General features: G+C 30.2%; 2 protein-coding genes across 5 annotated transcripts in view; one reads left to right on the top strand and one right to left on the bottom strand.

The window, feature by feature from the left end:
- Positions 1–895: 895 nt before the first annotated feature.
- Positions 896–2,153, bottom strand: LOC148235802 (leucine-rich repeat-containing protein 57-like). The gene has a single exon (XM_088185222.1). The coding sequence runs from the start codon at positions 2,042–2,044 to the stop codon at positions 1,328–1,330; it is 717 nt and encodes a 238-aa protein (XP_088041348.1). The 5' UTR covers positions 2,045–2,153; the 3' UTR covers positions 896–1,327.
- A 1,767-nt stretch (positions 2,154–3,920) lies between these two features.
- sws (patatin like phospholipase domain containing sws) overlaps positions 3,921–22,550 on the top strand; it is a 43,885-nt gene continuing 25,255 nt past the window's right edge. For all 4 annotated transcript variants that reach the window (XM_088185209.1, XM_088185211.1, XM_088185208.1 and 1 more), the window contains exon 1: positions 3,921–4,128. In XM_088185209.1, coding sequence (XP_088041335.1) covers positions 3,958–4,128 — 171 coding nt within the window. In that variant the 5' untranslated portion in view covers positions 3,921–3,957. The remainder of the gene's footprint in view (positions 4,129–22,550) is intronic.

The raw sequence follows: 22,550 nt of genomic DNA, 5'->3' as shown, positions 1-22,550 counted from the left end.
TCTTGTGTAGTATTAGATTACAATGATTAGGTAGTATGAATTAATTAGTCCATTGCACATTTTCGCAATACGTTAAAATAATAAACAAAGGCGCGGTAAATTAATGCATGCGCTTTGTGTGGGGCTTTTTATTATATTTTCATTGCGTGTGATAAAAATAAGATCAGTAACTTGCGGAGCAAACTAACGGCAGCTTAATTGATATTCAATAAAAGTTGATTATTTCGATTGCCATTTAGGAAAATTTGATATTGCAGGGTACAGATAAGAGCGACGAGCAAACAATAATTTTTATACACCATTACCGATGATTAAATCCAATAACTTGTATCCAACGAAGTTTGATTTACATTTTTATGAATTAACATCGCAACGAACGATACAAGTAAATCATTTTTTCATTCAAATTATTCGATGAATAGATGTGTAATTTGAAAAAAATATATGTAGTTTTATATTGTACTAAATAGTTTTTCGATTGCTTTTTAAAGGTAGAAGTAATGATTTAATATATTGATAACAAAAAAACTAACCTATTGCTATATATTGATGTTTTTAATAAAACTCTCATGATCGTGTATATGTATACATTTATAGCTGTATATAATTTTTTAGTTAGTGTGAAATATTTATAAAAATATATCTTTTGGAAACTTTTAACATCTAAATGTGAAATTTATTTAATTTTACCGTTCTAATGTGCTTTATTGATATGTTTACTTAAATATTTAAAAAAAAAATTTATTTGTAAATTATAATTTAAATATGTTTTTTAGTCATAAGTAATTAAGCAAATAATAATTCAAAGGCCTAATTGATGTGTAGATGTAATTGAAATTAATAAATTAATAATTATAACCTTGTTTTTTTTCGTTATAAAATAAAACATCGGAAATTATACTCAATAAATATATTTATTAATATCTTTAAATGAAATATAAACATTTAGACAGATAAAAATAATTACAAAAATACTGTAATGTCAATAATTTTCATATATGATTCACAATGTGCTGTGCGACTTTGTAATAAATATTTTAACACATGCAACATAGTATTGCTTTAGATATATTTGATTTAAAAAGTGCACATAATATTGCTAGAGAAAAACAGTCTTTATTTTTACATTCGAAAATAATGAAAAATATGTTAATCATATACAATACAATTTTATATTTATTTATAACATCATCAAAATATAAGAATTATTTCTAAATTACAAATAAATTTTTAATGGAAAAATATTATATGGAAAAAGTATATTTAATTTATTTAATTTACTAAGCAAAACACACATATAATTAATGAGATAAATTGTGATATTTTACTAAAACATCTTTTTCTTGACAGCGGTGAATCTATCCATGTAATCGTTATATCCCTCCAGATTTACCAACTGCTTAGAATCGAACAGATTACCGTCCAAGCAAAGAGTGTGAATTTTAGTATCACGCAACAGAGCCAAATGAATAGCTGTCAGTTGCAAGCAATTTTCTTCGAGTCGCAAAACCTTCAGCTTACTGCAATTAGAAATTTCCTCCGCAATGTTCGAAACCTGATTCTGGTTCATGTTTAATTCTGACACCTGCATTTGGCCTATCTCTGGCGGAATAGACGTAATTTTATTGTGCGATAACTCCAACAGATCCAAATGTTTCAACTGGCACACCCTGACGGGGAATTCAGTCAACAGGTTATTATTCAAGAATAATTGTTTCAAATTCATCAGTTGATCAATCGAAGCAGGCAGGCGTTTAATACTGTTGAAGGCGACGTTCAAATTTTCAAGTTTGGTGAGCTTTCCTGTTTTATCAGGCAGTGAATCCAAACGATTGTGGCTCACGTTTAACTGTTTTAAAATTATAAAATCACCGATGACGTCAGGCAGGGCGTTGAACTTGTTTTCGGATATATCTAAATTTCTGATCAATTGACACAGATCATTAACTTCTGGTGGTAGCTCTTTCAGCTTTTCGTTAGATATTTTCAGCAGTCCTGTTTTGGCCGCTGTGCTGTAGTGTTGCTTGAGGCCTGAGTTGCCCATATTGCATATTTTTAAGATTTACTTTGTAAATTGCTCGTGTGTTTCTAAGATAACGCGATTATCTGACAGTGACAGATAATTGTACAAATATGACAGGTGGAATAGTGGGAGGTGCAGTTGGTCGTAAGAGTAAGAATAGCGATCATATATATTATTAAATTGCTGTTGAATATACATATATAAAAACAATAAAAATATGCTACTTATTAGTCAGCACCATGCTCAAAAACTACCAGTTGTCACTCCCCACTGCATTTTCCATGCTGTTTAACTCAAACCTAGGTAGTCAAAACAACAAATTAGGCAACTTTCATAAATTAAGTCACAGCTTTAGGCGAATGGGTCAGCAAAATTGTGACAAGTGGGTTGAAGGTAGAAGGGTCTATTAAAAACGTGACGTATTTTTATTAACCCTTTTACCACGTTTGACTAGTGTAGGCTGTAGAAGTGTTTTTTTCGCGCGAACGTGCGGCAGATTAAGTCTTAATAATATTCTAACGTGTAATTAACATACTCAATAAAATACTACTGCAGATTCGCAATATGTGTCTAATTGCACCCGACACCTCTCGTCACTAAAATAAAATAAAATTAAATATGTTTTAAAGAATTATTAGCTTTTTCAATTTTTGGCACACGGCGCTGTCATTGGTTTATCATAAAATTGAATGAAACGCGCAAGTAAATCCCTGTCTTATGTATGGCGGAACGTTTTTTACAATATACACTGAATGTTCAACACATTCAACTTTTATGAATTGAAAAAATCTTTAGATATATATTAAGAAAAGACACTAAAAAAACAGGTCATGGAAAATTTTGTTCACTTGGGATCCTGCAAGAGCTAATAAAAATGGCACCTCGGGCATTTTTGTTCCAGGAGAACAAAGATAAACAATAGAAGGACAAAAATTTTGAGGTTAACAATTCTCCTTAAAGGAAAACGTTAATTATTGCATTTTTTTTTATTTAAATAATTTTATTTCAATATAAACCTAATGAAATAATGGCCAAATAAAAATAATGTTTTTTCTCTTCCTCCAAAAAACTATCTAAAATAACTAGAAAACAACAAACAACAATAAATATGATCAATATAAAGTAAAAATATCCGAGCAACACAACTACCTTTTATAACTACAGAGAAAGCTAGTTCGAAGTACGCTTTGTGCGTAAAGTTCCCACTGATACGACGCCGACACGATTTTATTGCCTTTGACGTGGATTTTTGACATCTGAGAAATGATAATTATTTTTGTGCCCTTCTATTGCCCAAAATATGGTATAAATATACTTTGACCAACACTCCTACATTAAAACATAGTGTAATATTGAAGTACAAACAGTCATTCGTTCGCTAATTTTCCCCTGAAAGATCAGATGGCTTAGTTCGTATTTTGGATTTGACCTAATTAAAGATCTTGAACAATAATTAGTTTGACTGATAAACTGTCAAATTGAATTTCATAGGCATTTTAGAGAAGCATATAATTTCACTAGCGCCTATCAGTTAAATTATATTTTCCCTAGTAGAAATATATAACTACTGGTAAAAATGTATTTGGAAATATATGTATATATATATATACATATATAGAAATATTTATTATATATTCACCGACAAAAATATATGTATATATACCGGTGAAAATCAATTCCGATATAATTTCACTTAAATGATATATTTTATAAAATATTTTTGAGATAATTGTCTTGTAAAAAAGAAGAGTGCTAAGTTAAAAAAAATATTTGGATATTTTGAAATGTATATTTTTATTTGTTTTGCTTTTTTTACACTTATGAAGCACAAATAAGAAGTATTAAAAATGAAATATTAAATTAATATTTTGCTTATTATTTGACAGCTGATTTTTGTGTATGTTCGGTATTACCCCGCACGATGAAGTTGCTATATGTCAACACTGATATTGACAGTCAACCAGCTCGAACCCGATTGCTGGCGGCCGGCGCTTATGGAGGCCTGGCGAGCGTTTTGCTCGTGGCTGCCTGCGTCGGCCAGGAGTCCTACGCCCCCCTTGGAAGCCGCGCTATCCACGCTTCGTCTCCTAGACGCCGACAACCAGGTGACGATTCATTTTGTAACCTTTACACAATAACGTAACTCAGCTGTGATCATCCTTGACACTTCATTTTCGAAGTATGCTCTTACATAACATACTAAAAACAGTATAATCATTTGGTTCGCGTTCTCGGCAATCTTCAATTCATATTTCTAAGATTTGATAATATATGATATATTTGAAATGATTAACAATCAGATTGAGTCACATCAGCATTATCGCTTATAACTAATTATAATGTAATGTATAATACGTATAATATACGTAATATTATAATTATGTAAATATTGAATGATAACACACCTGCTCAAATATCTAATGATAGAATTACTATTTTTTAATTAAAAGCACTTTTGTTCATAATTCCCATAGCTGAATGATAAGATTTTTTAATTAATATTTTATTGTACAATTAGTACATCAATTGTTACTGAATAAAATAGCTACTTAACATAAAATGCAAATAAATAAATTAAAATCCGCAATTTGTGTTTAGATATACGATATATTTACTAATAATATAATAATAATAATAATTGACATCATTTTTAGACAAATGTGTGGCATTTATTGTTTTAACGATGATCAATGGTTACTAGAAAAAGATTTTTATAATCATATAATACAAAAGTAAGAACAAATTGTACAAACTGTTGGTTTATAACAATTTTCTAGTTTACAAGAAAAAATACAGATTAGATTCCATTTAGATTATATTCAAACTGATATTTTATTGAATATCCCTTTTAAACCGCGAGTAATTTTTTTTAATACGTAAAGCTTATTATTGAAAGTTTTTATATAAAAAAATGTTTTTTCTCACCTTTACGTTGCCGAAATATTAAAAAATAAATTTTAATTATGTATATATGATAAAAACTTTTTTTTAACTCTATAGTTTAGTTTATAAATATTGGAAAAAACCAGAAAAAATACAGATTTTTTATGTGCCTGAGTAAGTTTTTGATTGTATGTAAATAAACTGTATATTAACTTGAAGGCTTATTGGTACAAATTGTATATTTAGCATAATTCCTTATTGAATAATAATTTTCTCATGACGGTACACTGTACAATTTATCCATTCGTATATCTTACATTTTACTTAATTCAACTTTAATTTTTACGTATTATTATTTCATTTCTTATGACTAAATCTACTATGAAAGCAATGTAACTAAAAATCGAATTAATTCAGGTAATTTTATAATATGGCTTAATCGTTTTAAATGGACAAATTTAGTTTCTGAGGCGAATCTGTTACGCAAATAGAAGGCATTAGTCGTGCACTAATTATTGCCCTTTCGAAAAAAATATATACAATTGTAGGCAATACAATTACTTAATTATGTAATAATTATATTGTAGCATATATTTTATTTAATACTTGGAATGTTAACAAAAAATGACGATAAGATTAGCTGAAGTGTACTGTGAACAATTGTGTAACTCGTTTGAGAAATCATACGGAAGTTTCAATGTTAAAGCGATATAATCTTATCGCGTATAAAGGAATTTCTCGGTAGTAAAATTATCAAAGAACGATTCAGTTTTCGCAAAATGCATTTGAAAATGCACGTTTTTCATCAACAACAAAAAGGCACAGGGTTATTAATGCTCGATATTAAAAAAGCCTTCGATGCGTAATGACGGTTTTTATATATATTCTCCACATAATTCGCTTACACTTGATAGGTCACTATTTTGCTTTGTAGAAATAAATATAATTTAAATAAAATACTGGTCTTTAAATTAATGAAAATCTCTTAAAATTGAACAAATATTTCGTAGTACATCTAGGTTCTAAGATTAAATTTATTAAACATGTTACAAAACTCAGGGGTTGCCGCCATTGCGACCATGCAACATTTTTTGATAAAAGATTGTAATTTTGTAAATAGGAAACAATTTATATAAAGAGATTGAATTCAAAATGTTAAAAAAATTCTCTACATAAAACTGAGATAATATAATCTGAGACTGACACCTACTTTCTAAATTCGAAGAGTTCTGATATAAGATAGCATTGCATAATTAATTGTTCAGTTATATTATCAATACAGCTAGCTAGTCTACTGCGCAGTGACGTTGTTTTCGTTTGCCAATTTCTTGTATTTTTAGAATCCACACCGCATTTTCCGCTAATTTGATTCAATTTGAAAACAATCAGTATTATTAAAACACGATAACTCAATTCAACAGGAGCTCAAGTGGAAATATAGTATAGGTCCAAAAGCGTACTGTTTTGGAAACTCGCGCTTCTGAACCAAAACAAGATAACATTCCGACGTATTTCGTACTATTAATTTAATCTTTGGGTCTTTGCCAGATTTGTGTTTGTAAACACGACCGGTTTTATATTTATTTTTACGTTCTACTAAAAAAAATCGCAAATCCCGGAGGTGTGTCTGACATACGGATACGTCTGATTTGGAGCGGTCAAGATACTCGAGATCGTCGTCATCCGAAGGTCGGCTGGTCTATTCGTGTATGATTGCGACCTTAACACTTTTACGTAACATGTGGCGGCCGCTGAACGTGCACTTCCTAGGTATTTGTCGCATCGTGTGTTTCTTTTGCTAGACAAAAGTGGATCAAGTTCAACTTGGCTCCAAGAACGCTTTCCTTGCGTTCTAATTGGCGCCCTTTAGTTCGCAAAATAATCAATTGTAAAGAGCTCAGGGCTACCAGATCAACGATTGGAAAGCCCTGGTTTCATTAATTTTTGTGTAAAATTATTTCGACATACATACAATAAACATGCAGGGGGTAGTTGTAAATTCGTGTCTCACTGGTCTCTGGTTCCTCTTGGTCTGTTCGTGAGTGGTACTATGATCCAACTTCACTTTCATGTATGTCGTTATTTATGAAAAATAATATAAATTAAATGGCCGCCTCTGGACCTTTTGCGACAATTGCAACAAGAGGGGACAGCTCCCGAGGCCCGTTCTCCTTGAGGAGCCCACCTCTGGAAAAAATCATAGCAAAAATATATTTATAAAAAAAAGTAAAAACCGACCTCAAATAATGAATCTGAACTAAACTACAGTTGTTTGAAATGTACCTATATATTGATGTATTTTAGGTATAAGTTCCCTTAGCCCTTTTTTATATATCATATATTATACAATAAATAAAAGGAGCGGAACATTGCCTTCAAAAGCACCCACTTTCTATGTAGTAATTTCACAATAAATATAATTATTTAAAGAGACAGATTATAGTTTTTTGACGCGGCTCCGTTTGTGTTAAAATTTGTTTGCAAATTATTGTTGACTTTATTGCTTTTTGAACGTTTAAAAATATTATATATGAGAAGAAATATTCAACGAATGTAAATTAGTAGCAGTAAATTTAGGTATTCGATCTGAAAATTGAGATTGTCCCTTCAAATTTTTTCACTACGTTACGAAGTGTTCGCTTAGTACAGATGTCGGCAAAGTGCGGCTCCGGAGCCGCATGCGGCTCTTTGGTCCCTTAAGTGCGGCTCTGGCACAAATATCCACCGGCATTTACGCGCTGGATTTAAAAAACAAGGAAATATGGAGCTCTAAACTTTAACGTCTTCGTGTTGATTTGGAAAATTATAATAAAGGTTTGCTAAATTAATAAAAAAATTTGGCTCTCAATTTTTTTTTAATCGTTGTAATGTACATATTTGGCTCTTTGGCTAATAAGTTTGCCGACCACTGGCTTAGTAGAACGAACGAACAATCTTCCTGTAAATTTCGATACACAGTTCGTACAGAATTGTTATTTCTATAGAACAATTAAAAAAATGTAATTCATTCGGCGGTGGTTTAGCGATCATTTCGTAAATGTGTTGTCGCAAACTAACATTTGACACTTTAAGCATGCGTGATTATTGACAGCTGTCTGATTTACAGTGCTGCCAACATAGGAAACTTGAATTGAATCATCCTGTATTTCGTTGAAACTTGGACGAGTGCAAGAGAAGGCCAATTTAGGACCAATCGCGTTAACTCTGACCCCGGTGTGTCCCTCAGTGACCTCGTAACTTTCCATCTGGCCATTTTTGGTTGATCATATAATAATAACAAAACATATGTTATGCTTATTTGAGTATTTGTTTCTATACGTATTTCTCGAAACTTATGAAAATCGATTTCTTGTGTTTTGATTAGACAAACCTTTATTCTAGCTTTCTAAAGGACCATTTTTGGCACTCCCACCAATTATTATACGATCCTGACTAGCGTAAAATCAGAATAAAAGTATATGTGACTGATGAAACTCCCCACTTTTTACATTTAGCAGTAAAAGTTATGAATCTCCGGATTAAAATAGTTATTTTTATTGTATGACTTGCTATAGATAAATTGTATGTAATCATGACACGCGGGTCAAGCAGTGACCCATGATGCTGTAAAAACTGACCGATCAAATTATTTTAGCTTCCGAGTTTAACCGGCCATCTTACATGTTAAAATACAGTGGCAGATTACATGGCGCGGGGCCCAATTTAAAATGCAAATACAAGTATTATATTTTAAAATAAATCTACGTACTTAATCCTATTACAAGTAGAGATTGTAATAATACCGGTATTGACATTATTATTATTATTATTATATAAATTAATCGACCGAAAAAATCGCATGATTTACCTTGTTAATTGAATAGAAAAATATTCAATTGTTTCGATATATTTAATATTTTAATAACAAATTATTTTATTTGCTGTATCAAAAATGGTGGAACGGCCCTTAAATAGGACGAACATGGCGACTGACTAAACACTGCAGCTAGGAATTGGAATAATACCGGTATTACCAAGAGAAAAAACAGTCAATACTGGTATTGACATTATTATTATTATTTGTAATTAATTGACGGAAAAAATAATCCGAGTGCCGATCGCATGATTCACTATGTTTATAAATTAGCAAAACCAAAGCATTCGAATACCCCGGCAACTATTGTTTCGATATATTTTAATTATAAATTATTTTAATTAAAACACTCATTAATTAAAAAATATATTATCGAAAATTTGAGCGCCAAATTTTTCTTCTTTTGGAAATGAAAATCTATATCGTCTTTAATCGACCGCTTCTGGATTAATTAACAAGCAGGTTAAATTTTGACTTGAATCGCTGACATTTAGGACCCGTCTGTCTATTTATGCATATTTCGTGTTTTAAACAATAGGAAGCTTTTTAACAATCTTCCATACATTCAGGTACTTTTAAAAATATTTTATACGCTGAACCTTTATTGTGTTGTCTATGAGTGCAAATAAAAATCATTAAGAAAACTGTGTACAAAAACTTTTTGTCCCATTTATTTCTTTACTTTATTTATTAAATTTGGAAAAAATATTTTTGAAAATACGGGAGATAATTAATAAAACACCGTTTTTGATCGGCCGCTTATGGATGCCTCCTAAATTTTTATACTAGGGACCAGAGCACCACTCTCCAAAATATTCCAATAAAATATATTACTTATTATTTTTTGTCAGTTACGATTATCCAAAAGAACCTTATGTGGAATTAGTAAGTAGAAAATTGTAAATTGTTTATTTAAAATGTGATATATTAAAAAAACATATTTATATGATTGATTATTGTGATATTTTTGTGGTAGATATGTTATTTATATATATATATTATTTTATTTTAATTATTGCATATAGCAATTAATAAATTTTAGGATATCGCAATAAATATTATTTATTTTTATTCATGTTAAAAGTAACATTAATTAAAATTCAGTTATGAATGTTTATGTAAATATTATAGAATAAAAAATACCTAAATACTGGCACAACCATTTTAATCGCAGACAATTTGGCCTAAAATGCGATTTTTTTTAAATTATTGATTTGCATATTTTAAATAAATTATGTTATATGTGTTTTAAAATTTTTTTCTACTCTCAATTATGTAAAGCAATAATATTTAGTTGTTACAACATTTTTTTAATTTATTTACTTAAAAAAAATAAAAGATAAATCAAGTTTGCTGTAAAAAATCATCCGTCAACACTTATTTAGCGCCCGCCCTCCAGGGGGGCGCTATTTTTAGCGAAAGCCAGGAAACGGTTAGGCGGAAGCTCCATAAATAATACTAGGTACGCTTGTTCCAGCGACTCTGATTGAATACATACTTCTTGTCTCATACATCATACAGTCTTGCGACTCTCTTTATTTGCTTACTTACTCCATATTCATAGAAAATATTTAATTCAATACACGCGTAAATAATGATAATTACATATTAATGGGCAACACGTGTAAATAATTAAGTATATACAATTTGAAAACTTTGTAATATATGTCTATAATCATTTATTAGTGAATTGATTTTTAATTAAATAATATTAGGTTATTGAACCCGACCATTAGTGGTAGTTAATTTGTTGGTCCCAACACTTATTTTAATTATATCCTCTAGTGCCTATTATTAATTATTTTCCTATGAGTTTAGTGAAGCATATTCCATGGACTATTCCGGTAAAAATGTGTTTGAATTCAGATAAAAATGTACAAAATAGTATAAAGAATTTTGCGTATGCAATACTTGCTTTTGTTTTCACTTCGCCAGCCATCCCTGTCATAAAAAATATACAAGTCACACATACACAAAAGTATCGAAATTTGCTTCGAAATATCGCCAGGTGAGATTTTTTGCATATATGTTCAACTACGCATTTTATATTTATAGCACGTTTGATGCTGAAAACGCGCATAGTGCGTTTACTCTTATTTAGTAACGATACGCACAACGCAACAAACGCGTTCACTCTAGACACTTGTTATTTGTAATGTAGAGTTTGTTTTCAACAATAGCCCTCTATAAAACTATAATACACGAAATATTTGGCTAAACAAAACGAATGAAATCGTAATTTCGGAACACACAAGAATTTTGCACAATAGCAATTTGTAATTTTATTGAATTTATTAATTATTATTTTTATAGTATATATTTTCTTTGAGAATTAAAATGGTTCATGTTACCCGGGATTTTTTTATAAACCATTGTAGTCGCGTCTTGATGATGACAAAAGACATTAAATAACAATATCTATTTGTTGAGCGAAACAATGCATATTTCACAATATTTATAGCTTAGTGGTTTTATTTTAGTGAAAGTCTGTCGTGGTTATTATTGGGTGTTCTAATTATTTATTTTGAGGGTTTGTTTGTAAATCACCTTTGGGTACTACTGGGTAATTATATAAAATCTCCTACAGATCTACATAGTCACTTCATCTGCACTCCATTAGTATATTGTTATATACCATAAATGGCCAGATTTTTACCCCATGCGGATGACTTGCTATTGAGTTTTTTCAGATTTAAGCTATTATTTTGTTTGGACAAATGTTTTAGCATGATATACGATGTATTATATAGTAAAACGCGGGCGACCGCAAATAGCTTCGCGGTCGACTGGTCGATCGTGATTGATATACTGAACACATATGTCGTATACCAGGGATGGCTAGCTTGTTCAGGATTACCTTCGCCTATATTTTTTGACACTACTATCAACGGATTTTAATTTTAGTTTTTTTTTTGTAGAATAGACAAATTATAAAATATTTTAATATTTTTAGTACCACATTTATTACGTTATAGTACAATACAAAATACACATAACCAAGAAATATTTAATGGGAAAATTGTATTTTCATTTCTTACGCTAAAATAGGAAAACCAGGAGAATAATTGGTTAACTCTAACTTTACATAATCTTCCGTGTGATTATTCATCAAACTCATACAATTTTTATGTTTTGTCATTTTAAGATACGAAAAAGTTGTAAGACCTACCATTTCAACTTCACTGCCTGATAGTGGCATCCACATATGTATCTCTATATATGCGATAGGTAATTTATATATAAGTTAATAACTGTTACCAGATTTTTCGGCATCTATTTGGCTGCAAAGTGACACCTCAAAATATGTCAATAATTTGTGTCGCGATCGGCTGGTCGATCGCGTTTGACTCATTGACCATGCCTGTTAAATCCAGTATTGTTCAAAAGTCTTAGCCACACCTGCTGGTCTTGCGATCCAAATCAATTCGAGGGTTCAACTTTAAAACTTGTTTTTTAACTCATTGCAATGAATATCGCTCGCATTAACGAATAATTAGGGTTTTAGCTGAAACCAACTGTTTCAGTATATCTGAGTCAAATTGTTCATGCATATGTATTATATAAATGGTTATCATTTATCAACATAAAAATGTAACGTGTAGCTGCTATCGCTAAAATTGGTACACGTTTGTGTACATAAAAAAAATATGATATAATATAATATTAAATTTTCTGTCCATGTTTGACATTTAATATTTTGAAAAACATGCTTGTTTGTTTATTGTTAATGAAAAACAATAATAAAAATATCATTAAATACGCACTTGCATACATAACACACGACCTCCGCGGTTATACGACTTGTTTTTTTTATTTGCACTGACGTAATTTAATCGCGCTCTCCACTGACGTGTAAATGTGGTTGTACGTATACACGCCGCGCCTCCATTTTCTATGCTTACGTTTGTGTATTTCGTGAGTGTGAGTGACATTAGAGTACATGCCAACGTTGTCAACGTAGTCGAGGGTCGTGCAAATAATCAATATTATTAAATCGAAATGTTGTAACACACGTTGTCAGGGCGCGCAGCGGAATTTTTTTTTTAAAACATATATTGTTATATCGTAAAAAATGCAATACACATGACGGGTTTTCACAGAAATTTGATTGTCTTTTTTTCAGCAAAACCAATACTTTTTATCTACTTGGTATGCGAGAGTTAAATTATCATTGTATTTTTTGCGAAATTGCGGATGTGACGCATGTTATAATAGCTATCAAAACCTCGTTTAGCATGCATAATATCCGATAAGTATCCACCAAAATCTAAATGAGTAAAAAAACTACAAATTTTGTTATACATGTTAGATATAGTTATCCAGGATAATATAATTTTATACCAATTGCTTTGTGCCGTGAATACAAATTAATCACCACAATCGCCATCTCATTAGGTATTGCAATAATACCGGTATTACCGAGAAAAAAGCAGTTAACCTACAATACCACTAACTTCATTCCATAATTTTGCTACTTAAGAATCTGATTTTTTTAATTTTGCCCTGAATTTCAACGATCTTTTAAATAAATATAATTATTATAGTCATTATTAAATGTGTTCCTACTATTGTTGTTTCCAAAAGCAATAAAATATTTGTATTAATTATAAGAAAAGAGCATTATTATATAATAAAAAATAAAATGCTAAATATTTCTTTAGAAGCGCAGGGTAACACCCCCATGGTGTATGGCTGAGAGGCAAATTGTAGTGGATTCTAATTAGAATGTAACGGTAAACCGTCGAGCTCGATAGGGAATCTTATGATGCATACTGTGCATAGAGATATTGACATTTTCTCGTGCTCATCTGGGGTTATAGTTCAATTCGTGTGGGACAATGCACACCTGTTGAGGTGATTTGTGTCTGTTCTTTTATCTCGTTTTCGTGCTTTTACTTATATGTGTGCGTATATGAATTTATATATATATATATGCATATGTACATATATATTTGTATGTATTTTAAAATTTTAATATATTTTATACTTTTGGCAATCGTGACGTATTAGGTCAACTCACGAAAGTCATAATTTTAATAAATAAATAAAAAATGTTAAAAATATCATTATATTAAATTTGAGTTATAAATGTTTATGTAAACATTTAAGAACAAAAATACGTAAATATCGCATAATCGTTTTAGTCCTAGACAATTTGGCCTAATACATATATGTGATTTTTTTTTAATCATTGATTTTAATTAAATTATTTTTTGTGTACTCTCAATGAGGTAAGATAATAAAAAGCAATTATATTTATTTGTAACAACAATAAAAAATAAGATTATATTTTTCATATTTTTTGCTTGAAAATGTAAAATATAAATCAAGTTTGATTTAAAAAACAACCGTCAACACATTTTAATTATATCGAATAGTTAGTAACATAAAAAATCATTGCATTATTTTCTAATGAAAAAGTTTTTTTTATTAAAAAAACATACATTTCGCGCAGTTTTTTATTTATATATAATTATTGATACTTATTTTTTTCTAATATTTAAGACCAATGCTTAGTGAAGCATATTCCGTAGACTATTTAGGTAAAAATATGTCTGAATAGAGATAAAAAAAGTACAAATTTCGTGTATGCAATACCTGCTTTTGTTTTCACTTCGCCAGCCATCCCTATCATAAAAAGGGCGCGGTCATTTCTCTTTTATATAACACTTACTGAGAACTGCTAGGTACTGCTATATTTGTCTAAGATAAAATAAATGTATTCCTTTATTATAGACACATCGCGCATATTCAAAAACATCTAACATGTAAATTACATTTTTAAAAAACGAATTTTGAGTGTTAGAAAGTAGAGGGATGTGAAAAATATATTTTTTTAAATATTTATTTGTCAATTATACATATAATTAAGTTAACGAGGTGTGTTTAAGTGTTTTCTTTATAAACCTGTCAAGAGTTCAATCGCCCAACCTATTCTCCATTAGGATCACATTCTTCCATGATAGTCAAAAATTTGTTTAGCAACATGAAGGCTTCATTCCTAATTTTGATTGTCAAAGAATTTACGATTTTATCAGTTTCCTCTTCTTCTTCACTTTCATTGTGTATTTCAGTATTCATTTGACAGTGAGTGAGTACTGAGTGAGATTCAATCAACTCATTAACATCTTCGTTACTGACGTCCAACTTTAATTTGTTCATTAGACTAACTATTTCATCTGTGTTAGTTTCCGGCGTTTCTCAGAATTTATTAAATCACTCATCATTTGTGGGCATAATTGTTTCCAGGAACCTTTCATTGCCGACTCCTTTAGTTCAGCCCATGAGTCTCCAATATTGTTTATTGCGTTTCAAATATTATAGTTCTTCCAAACATCTCTGGGAACACTGGCGCGAAGAATATAATATATTGGCGAAAACATATCATCTCAGGTGATTAAAGCTATTCAACAGTTGGAGTGGTTCTCCTTGGTTTTGGACGAATCTACAGATATTTCCGATACTTCCCAAATGTTGTTATTTAGTAGAGGAGTTAATAGAAACTATATATAGCATGAAATTTATATTTTTTTAAAAAAGTATTTAGCAGAACAACTTGCAATGGGAAAAATTGAAGTGTGTCACAACTAGGGATTGCAATACCGGTGGTACCGATACTGCTAGTGCTTGATGCAAAAATTGACCATTGACAATACCGGTATTACAAAATGAAATAGTAGTACGGATTTTTTTCAAATCCGTATATTTTATTTGTTTTAAAATTTTATTTCAATGGCTTAGAACTACAAAAACGACAATGCCTATATTGTTTGAAAGCAGAAGTGGAGAATAAAATAATTCTCATTGTAGGGTATTATCAGCGTAGGATATTAAAGTAGAATAATATTATGCAGTATTTATATATTTTTTATTATATAATATTAACATAAACATTTATAACTCAAATTGTGTTACTTTTAAGATGAGTAGAAATAAATGGGTATACGATAGATAAATCTTGAAAACATCGTAGAATCTTCAATTCATATTTTCAAGGCAACTGTTTGATAATTTCAAAGGATAGTTCAAACAATGCTTGTTTTTTAGTCGAGCTTTGAAGCTTGTGAATAAAAGGGCTTTAAAAATTTCGGATTAAAGGTGGCTTTTGAAAGTCTGCGTGGCTATTGTGCAACTCTAGGTGCTCTGCCGATCTCTACTGCTTATGATTGTAAGCCAAATTTTGTGTAAAGATTTCTAATGGTAACATACCGAATGTTATTAAAAATACAAGAATATTCTTATGTAGGATTATATTAATTTATAATCTAATCTCAATTTAAAAATAATGAATAATCCTTAATAGTTATTTCGAAACAAAATTAATAAAAATAAATAAGGAAAACGACGATGTATGTTAATATTATATAAACATCCACTAAAAATAGTTTATCGTTAGATAATGCTTCGAATTCAGCAATAGATATATAAAATTCAGGTTTTCGTATATTCGAGAGGATTAGAGACCACTGCAAATATTGCAGATTAGCAAAGCAATTAATGTAGTCCGTAATGCAATACATGTTTCATAAAAAATATATCATGTTAATATTATTAGTATGTTGTGGTGTAAATAAACACATTGAATAAGTTGTTTTTACATTTACGTCATATGTTTATAATATCAATACTGTTTTGCTATTATCTGCTACGATTCTTTTTTGATCTATATTTTTTATCAATTTGCTCATAGATGCTTTGTTTGACGAGTTGATATTAATCACAAGTAATGATTCATTTTTATGATATTGAAATCATACAGTCCTCAATCTAATGCAAAATATGTTATCAGATATGAAAACCACTTTTGATAATGCTAAAAATTTGATTTTTTTTCATTATATGTTTGATAACTACTTTCGATAATATTGAATACCCATACTTCCTAAATATGTTATCTAAACATCCGCTTATGTTGTCACTGGTTTACAAAAATAATATTAACGTTTATCTACTTCATATAACGACGCCTACGACAGTAGTCACTTCCCTCTTATGTTATTGGCTCATTGCTAATGTCGACTCACTCTGTGTGCGTTGTTTATTTTATAATATTAAAACCAGGTGTATATTATACGTATGTCTTTCAATATGAATCCTTGACGTTTACTTCACTTGTAAACATATTATTTCCTCTCGTTTAATTGTGAGCTCGCCAGCGTTTCTCAATCGCGTTCCACGAAAGCGACCGGTTTCTTGCGAAAATTCACGACAACATTTGCTCGTACAGTATTATAAGGAAAGTGTTCATTTGCGCAACGATAATATGCAGTATTGTATAATAACATATAATCAATTTATTAATGCAAGTGAAAGACATCAAGGTATTTTTACTAATATATGTACATTATTTTGATTTTAGCAGAATACATTTTAATTTTATCATCAAGTGCAAATTTAAATAATTAACTAGATCGATATTTATGCGGAGAGATCAGATGTGTAAAGATGCCTATACCGAGCGACGGCTTGATTTTATTGCTTTTGATGTAAATTTTTGACTTCTGAGAAGTAATGTTGTTTTTGCGGCAAAGTTCGGTTTTAACGTTTATATTTCATATCATAAAATCGTTTTGCAATAATATATTTTGAAACAGATATTTAAATTGTATTAATATTAAGATAAATTTCGTAACAAAAAAATAAAAAACAGGTCACAAACGTACAAAATTGAACTGTTTTCCGGCTGATATTAACGTTATTGATAGTAACAATACAAAGTAAAAAAATATGTAAAAATACCTCCCCCGCACCCCTTATAGTACAATGTAGTTTTGTGCAAAGCCCAAGCTTTTCAGAACCGAAAAAAAATGTATTTTGCTTTAGGTCATTTTATAATTTTAGTTGTGTTTTTTATAACAATAGCTTTGAAATTTGACAAATAATTTATGTAATAATGAATGTATGTGTGTCTGTTCTCGCCGTAGAACTGCGTTACGTATTCTTTAAGTCGTTTAGAAGATCGGGTCGCACTCTTGGGTTTCATGTGACTACTTAGCTGGGCCTGATCGACGGTCGGAATATAAGCGATTGTTTTCTCTGGCTTTAAGAGTTGTCTCGGTCGATTTGGCGTTGTTTGTAGGTGCGAGTTGGGCTGAAGTCAGAAATGAAATGATAGTTCTGTGTCAAAGTGTCTGCAAGAAATGTTGCAGTACGGCCGTATTCTGCTTTGTATACCCTTCAGGATTGAGAAAAGTATAATTTCCCTTCCAGTTCTCGATTGTTTAGATCCTAGACGATCGAGAGACGAAGAAATCTCAATGATTCGGGGCGGAATCAGACTATTTGTTATTGTATAATAAATATCTTGTTATACTGTATCTGCGTAACAGTGATTTGAAAATCAGTGAAATTTGTTATCGTTATCATCCCATGAAATATGAATCCAGGGATTATTGATACTTGTATAAGTGCATTTGTTCGGTGGATTTATGTACAGATCCTCGACTTTTGTAACTGTTAATGGATACCATTTAATAATATCCGCTTAGATACGCAATCGTTTGATAAAAAAAATAGAGCCCAAGAAACACAAATAAATGGATTAGTTGTATCTGTGTTTCTTATTTGCTTTTAATCAGTCTATCATGCCTAATTTCGTCGCAACAATTACGAGTGGTCCCGACAGTATTTTTTATTGTAAATCATCTGCATTAGCCCTCTAGCATATCGTAAGTTATCAACCTCTATATTTATCATTAATTAATATGGAAGAATTATCAACTCGAGTGACATTAGATACTTATTATTTGGTGACACTTGCTGGACTTTTTTTTAATACAAACAAGATATTATCTATCTGAAGTAGGTTATTAATTCATGATTTTAAATAATCATCGTGATATTCATTCGTGAGATTAGAAAAATCTAGGATCAGAATTATATTTATTTAATAAACAATAATTCCAATCTCCCAGACACGATATAAATTTAAAAAAAAATAATATTCATGTGGTATTTGAACCCAGGTCTTTCAAGTCAATATTCAGAGATAGGGTTTTCAATCGAATATTCACATATTCGATTATTCGCCTGATTTTCAACTATGAATATTCGAATAATTGCTCAAATATTCGCTTATACTATCTCGATTAAAATGTAAAAATAATTGTACTTGTTCAACACATCGTCGTTTTCTCTCTCAATATACCAGAGTGACTAGTGCCGCTCCAAAATCCATGGTCTTTATGCGCCTTTATTTTGTTTTAAAATGCGAGGCAATGAGACGCTTTTTCTCAACAAAAAATGCAAGTGCGCCTTCGTTAATAGAACTATCAGCGGTGTATACTATGACCGAAATTCGTAAAATTCGTTAGTTAAACGAAAAATATGTCTTGAAGGCGATGTTGATAGTAAGAGTCACATTGTGTCGCATTTCGAAACATGAATAAAGGCGCATCAAGGACTAGATTTTGTAGCGGTACTAGTCACTTGAGCATATTGAGAGAAAAAAGTGACTACCTATATTGCTTAAGTATGCAAATTGCTTCATTCTAAGATTTTTTCAATTTTATTTAAGATAGTATATACAAATATTTTGTTAATAATCGATCAATTATTCGAATATTCATATAGTTAAAAATGCTACATATTATATACAAAATAAATAATTAAAGCCTTTCCTAGAAGTTTCTATTATATATTAATCATTATTATATTTCGTGGTTCATTTTGCTGTTTTTCTTTTGAGTTGTTATTTTTATTGTTTGATAGACTGGCACCTCAGCGAAAAAACATTACTTTTTTTATTAATATCCATTACATTTCTTTCCCTCGTAAATGGAAAATTCGTGCGTAATTTATCATGGCGTATAAAATTAATTGCTCAATCATTCGATTTAAAGGCAGCTGTTACTTAAAATATACACACATGGCAGGAAATGCGAATGTTTTCCAAAAATAATAATGTAATATTTGGAAACCATGTCTACATACATATTTATGTTTTTTTAATTTACGATTGCTTTAATACTTCCTGTTTCGGATATCTTGTATATATGTATGCACATGTATAACATAATTTATAGAATTGACTATTAAATTAATGAAGTTAAATTGAGTGTAAGCCTATTTTAACTTAATAGGTTATACATAAACTACGCCCTCTTCTCGCCTCCTTCGTTTCTTTTAGATTAACTTAAAACGAAAACATAAATGGTTAGATGTATTAAATAAACTAAATGCGCAACTTTTGAAATACTGACTTGTTCCTAATGGAGAATTTTCCCTTCTCTTTCAACATAATTCGCCATATATCCTATTTTACAGGTGGAATGGCGTTTCAATAATCGTACTAGAAACTGCGTTGCTAATGCCATTTTAAACGCACTGTTTTGTCAACGTTTCAAGGTCTTATAAGTTTTCGCAACTTATCTACTGCCAATAGCCAATCGTATATCCTTATGCATAATCGTAATAATATGTATAAAAGGGAATTGAAAATCATTTAATATTCACGTACTTAAATCTATTCATACGTATTCTCACTCACAATATTATGGTCACATCTACCGGTGAAAAACATTGAGCATTCCATTATAACCATATGAACCTTACATATACTGTACATACAAATGATAAATATTTTACATAATATAATAGAGAAGATGGCTAAACACCTTTTTGAATGATCGAAGATGTTCTTTCCACTCTGTTGATTTAACATTTCAAGGTTAACGTTTATTTATATACAGTCACTCGTGTATGTACAGTTCGTAAGCTATTGAATTGTCCTGACATGAGGTATGTTGTAGAATATCCTAAAATATCGATAGTCTTACCAATTCGCCAAAATAAGCGGTCGTGTAAATCAAACAGAAAATAAGACCAGACTTATGTAATTGAAAATATATTGGCATAGAGATAGTTAAAAATATGGCTGAAGTTTTTGCCAACAAATCTCATATATCTTATAGATAACGTGTAGCAATTTAGTGTTTAGAGAGTAAGAGTGATCATTATCACTTCCGAAGAATTCTGTGTGTAAAAAGTGTTTGCCAGGGGCGTATTCTTGTTTATTCCTTATAACTTTTGTGTGATAATAAATTCAATTTTTATATTTTACGCGCTATTCTTACTTTGCTAGTACTGTCTGTACTTGTTTCAATTTGCGAGACAAAACAATGCTTTTGCGCCTTCAAAAAACATTTGTAAATAAAATGTTTGTCGGGGTATCTACTCTGACCGAAATTCGCAGAAATCGTTCGTTGAACAACACATCATGTTGGAAAGCCCACCCTTTATTATCGTTTTACGCTTATCTCAAAAACAGGTATGCGTCGTATTTTTTTTTACATAATATTTTACAGGCCATTTATTGATTTTTTGCACTAATTAGTTAAAAATATTAATAGTGGTAAAAACCGAATAAGAAAATACGAGTTTACTCGAATATTTCATTAATTTTTTATTCAATATTCGAATAGTTAAAAACTACAAATAATTGAGAACCCTAATTACAATACCGATAATACCGGTATTGTGGCAAAAATCGACATTCGATATTACCGGTATTACGAAATAAAATAACGGTAGTACTAAAAAAATGTTTTTTTTTTAAAACGATATCTGCATGACTTTTGATTAAGAAAACGATGATGCTCACATTGCTTTATAGCAGAAGTGGAGAATAAAATAATGCTTATTGGCAATCAAAGTAAAATAATTCTATGCAGTATTTATGTATTTTTTTATGATATATTTTTATATTAATCACAGTTTTATAACATGTCTGTATATTATAAAAAATATAACATATTTTTTATATTACTCAGTGAGTTTTCCTTATCTGATGATTGACCCTTTTTGTTTCGCATCTCTAGTGACCGACATTTAGAGATTATCTGATTAACAAGATTAAGTTGGAATTAAAAAAAACAATTCATAATCAAACAATAAAAACCGAGTTATTCGAAGGTTTTGCTAATCAATAAACATGGTGAAACATGCGAGCGGTACTTAAATTATTTTTAAGGTCTATTGCATTACCAATTAATTAAAATAATAATAATGTCAATACCGGTAAATACCGGTATTGACATTATATTATTGTAATCCCTAATTAATAAAATCTTGCAGTTTTACATCGTTTGCAAGAAGTAATCCAAATAAAATGAGTAGAATTGTAGGCAAACTATTAAATTCTGCACCACGATAATGCACTTGCTCACATTTTTTTATATTTTGTACAAATATGATTTTATACCTAATATGTACGAGATAGCTCGATGTGAATTATGCATCACGATAATCATCCATGAGATTAGGAAAATCTGTGATTTTTATTTCCGATCTCCCAGAGACGATAGTATGAGATTCGAACCCAGGTCTTTCGGGCATTAATCATTGACTAAACCACTAGTCTATCGCGCAGTCCTGATTCATTAAATATGCCGACATGAAAAGAAAGCATTTTGCGACAATATATGGGAGAAAAGGAAAATTTCTGAGCGAGCTGAAAACTATAACAAATTGTTTTGTGGATTGAAAAAAACGCTAGTGTATGCAAAATATATCTGACAGAGAATACATTTATTTATACAATCAATATTTTTAGATGAAACAGTTTTAAAACGTTACAATAGGTTTTATGACACCTATGTTATCTTACAACAGCCACGTATACTTTCAAAAGCTTTTAGTTATCATCAATTACTAAGGCACGTACTAAAGGTGGAGTTAAACAATAGCAAGATTGCTCCTAAATTGGCATTCTCTCCCATTCGAAGGACAGTATAATTACAAACTGACTCACTCAACTCCCTCTAGGATGAACAGACAACTCACTGACTCGAA

Source organism: Plectrocnemia conspersa, unplaced genomic scaffold, assembly GCF_051122295.1.
Source record: "Plectrocnemia conspersa isolate PC_06_02 unplaced genomic scaffold, ASM5112229v1 ptg000004l, whole genome shotgun sequence".
NCBI classification, from domain to species: Eukaryota; Metazoa; Arthropoda; class Insecta; order Trichoptera; family Polycentropodidae; genus Plectrocnemia; species Plectrocnemia conspersa.
Note: the sequence above shows the minus strand (reverse complement) of the source record. Positions and strands in the feature narration are given on the sequence as shown.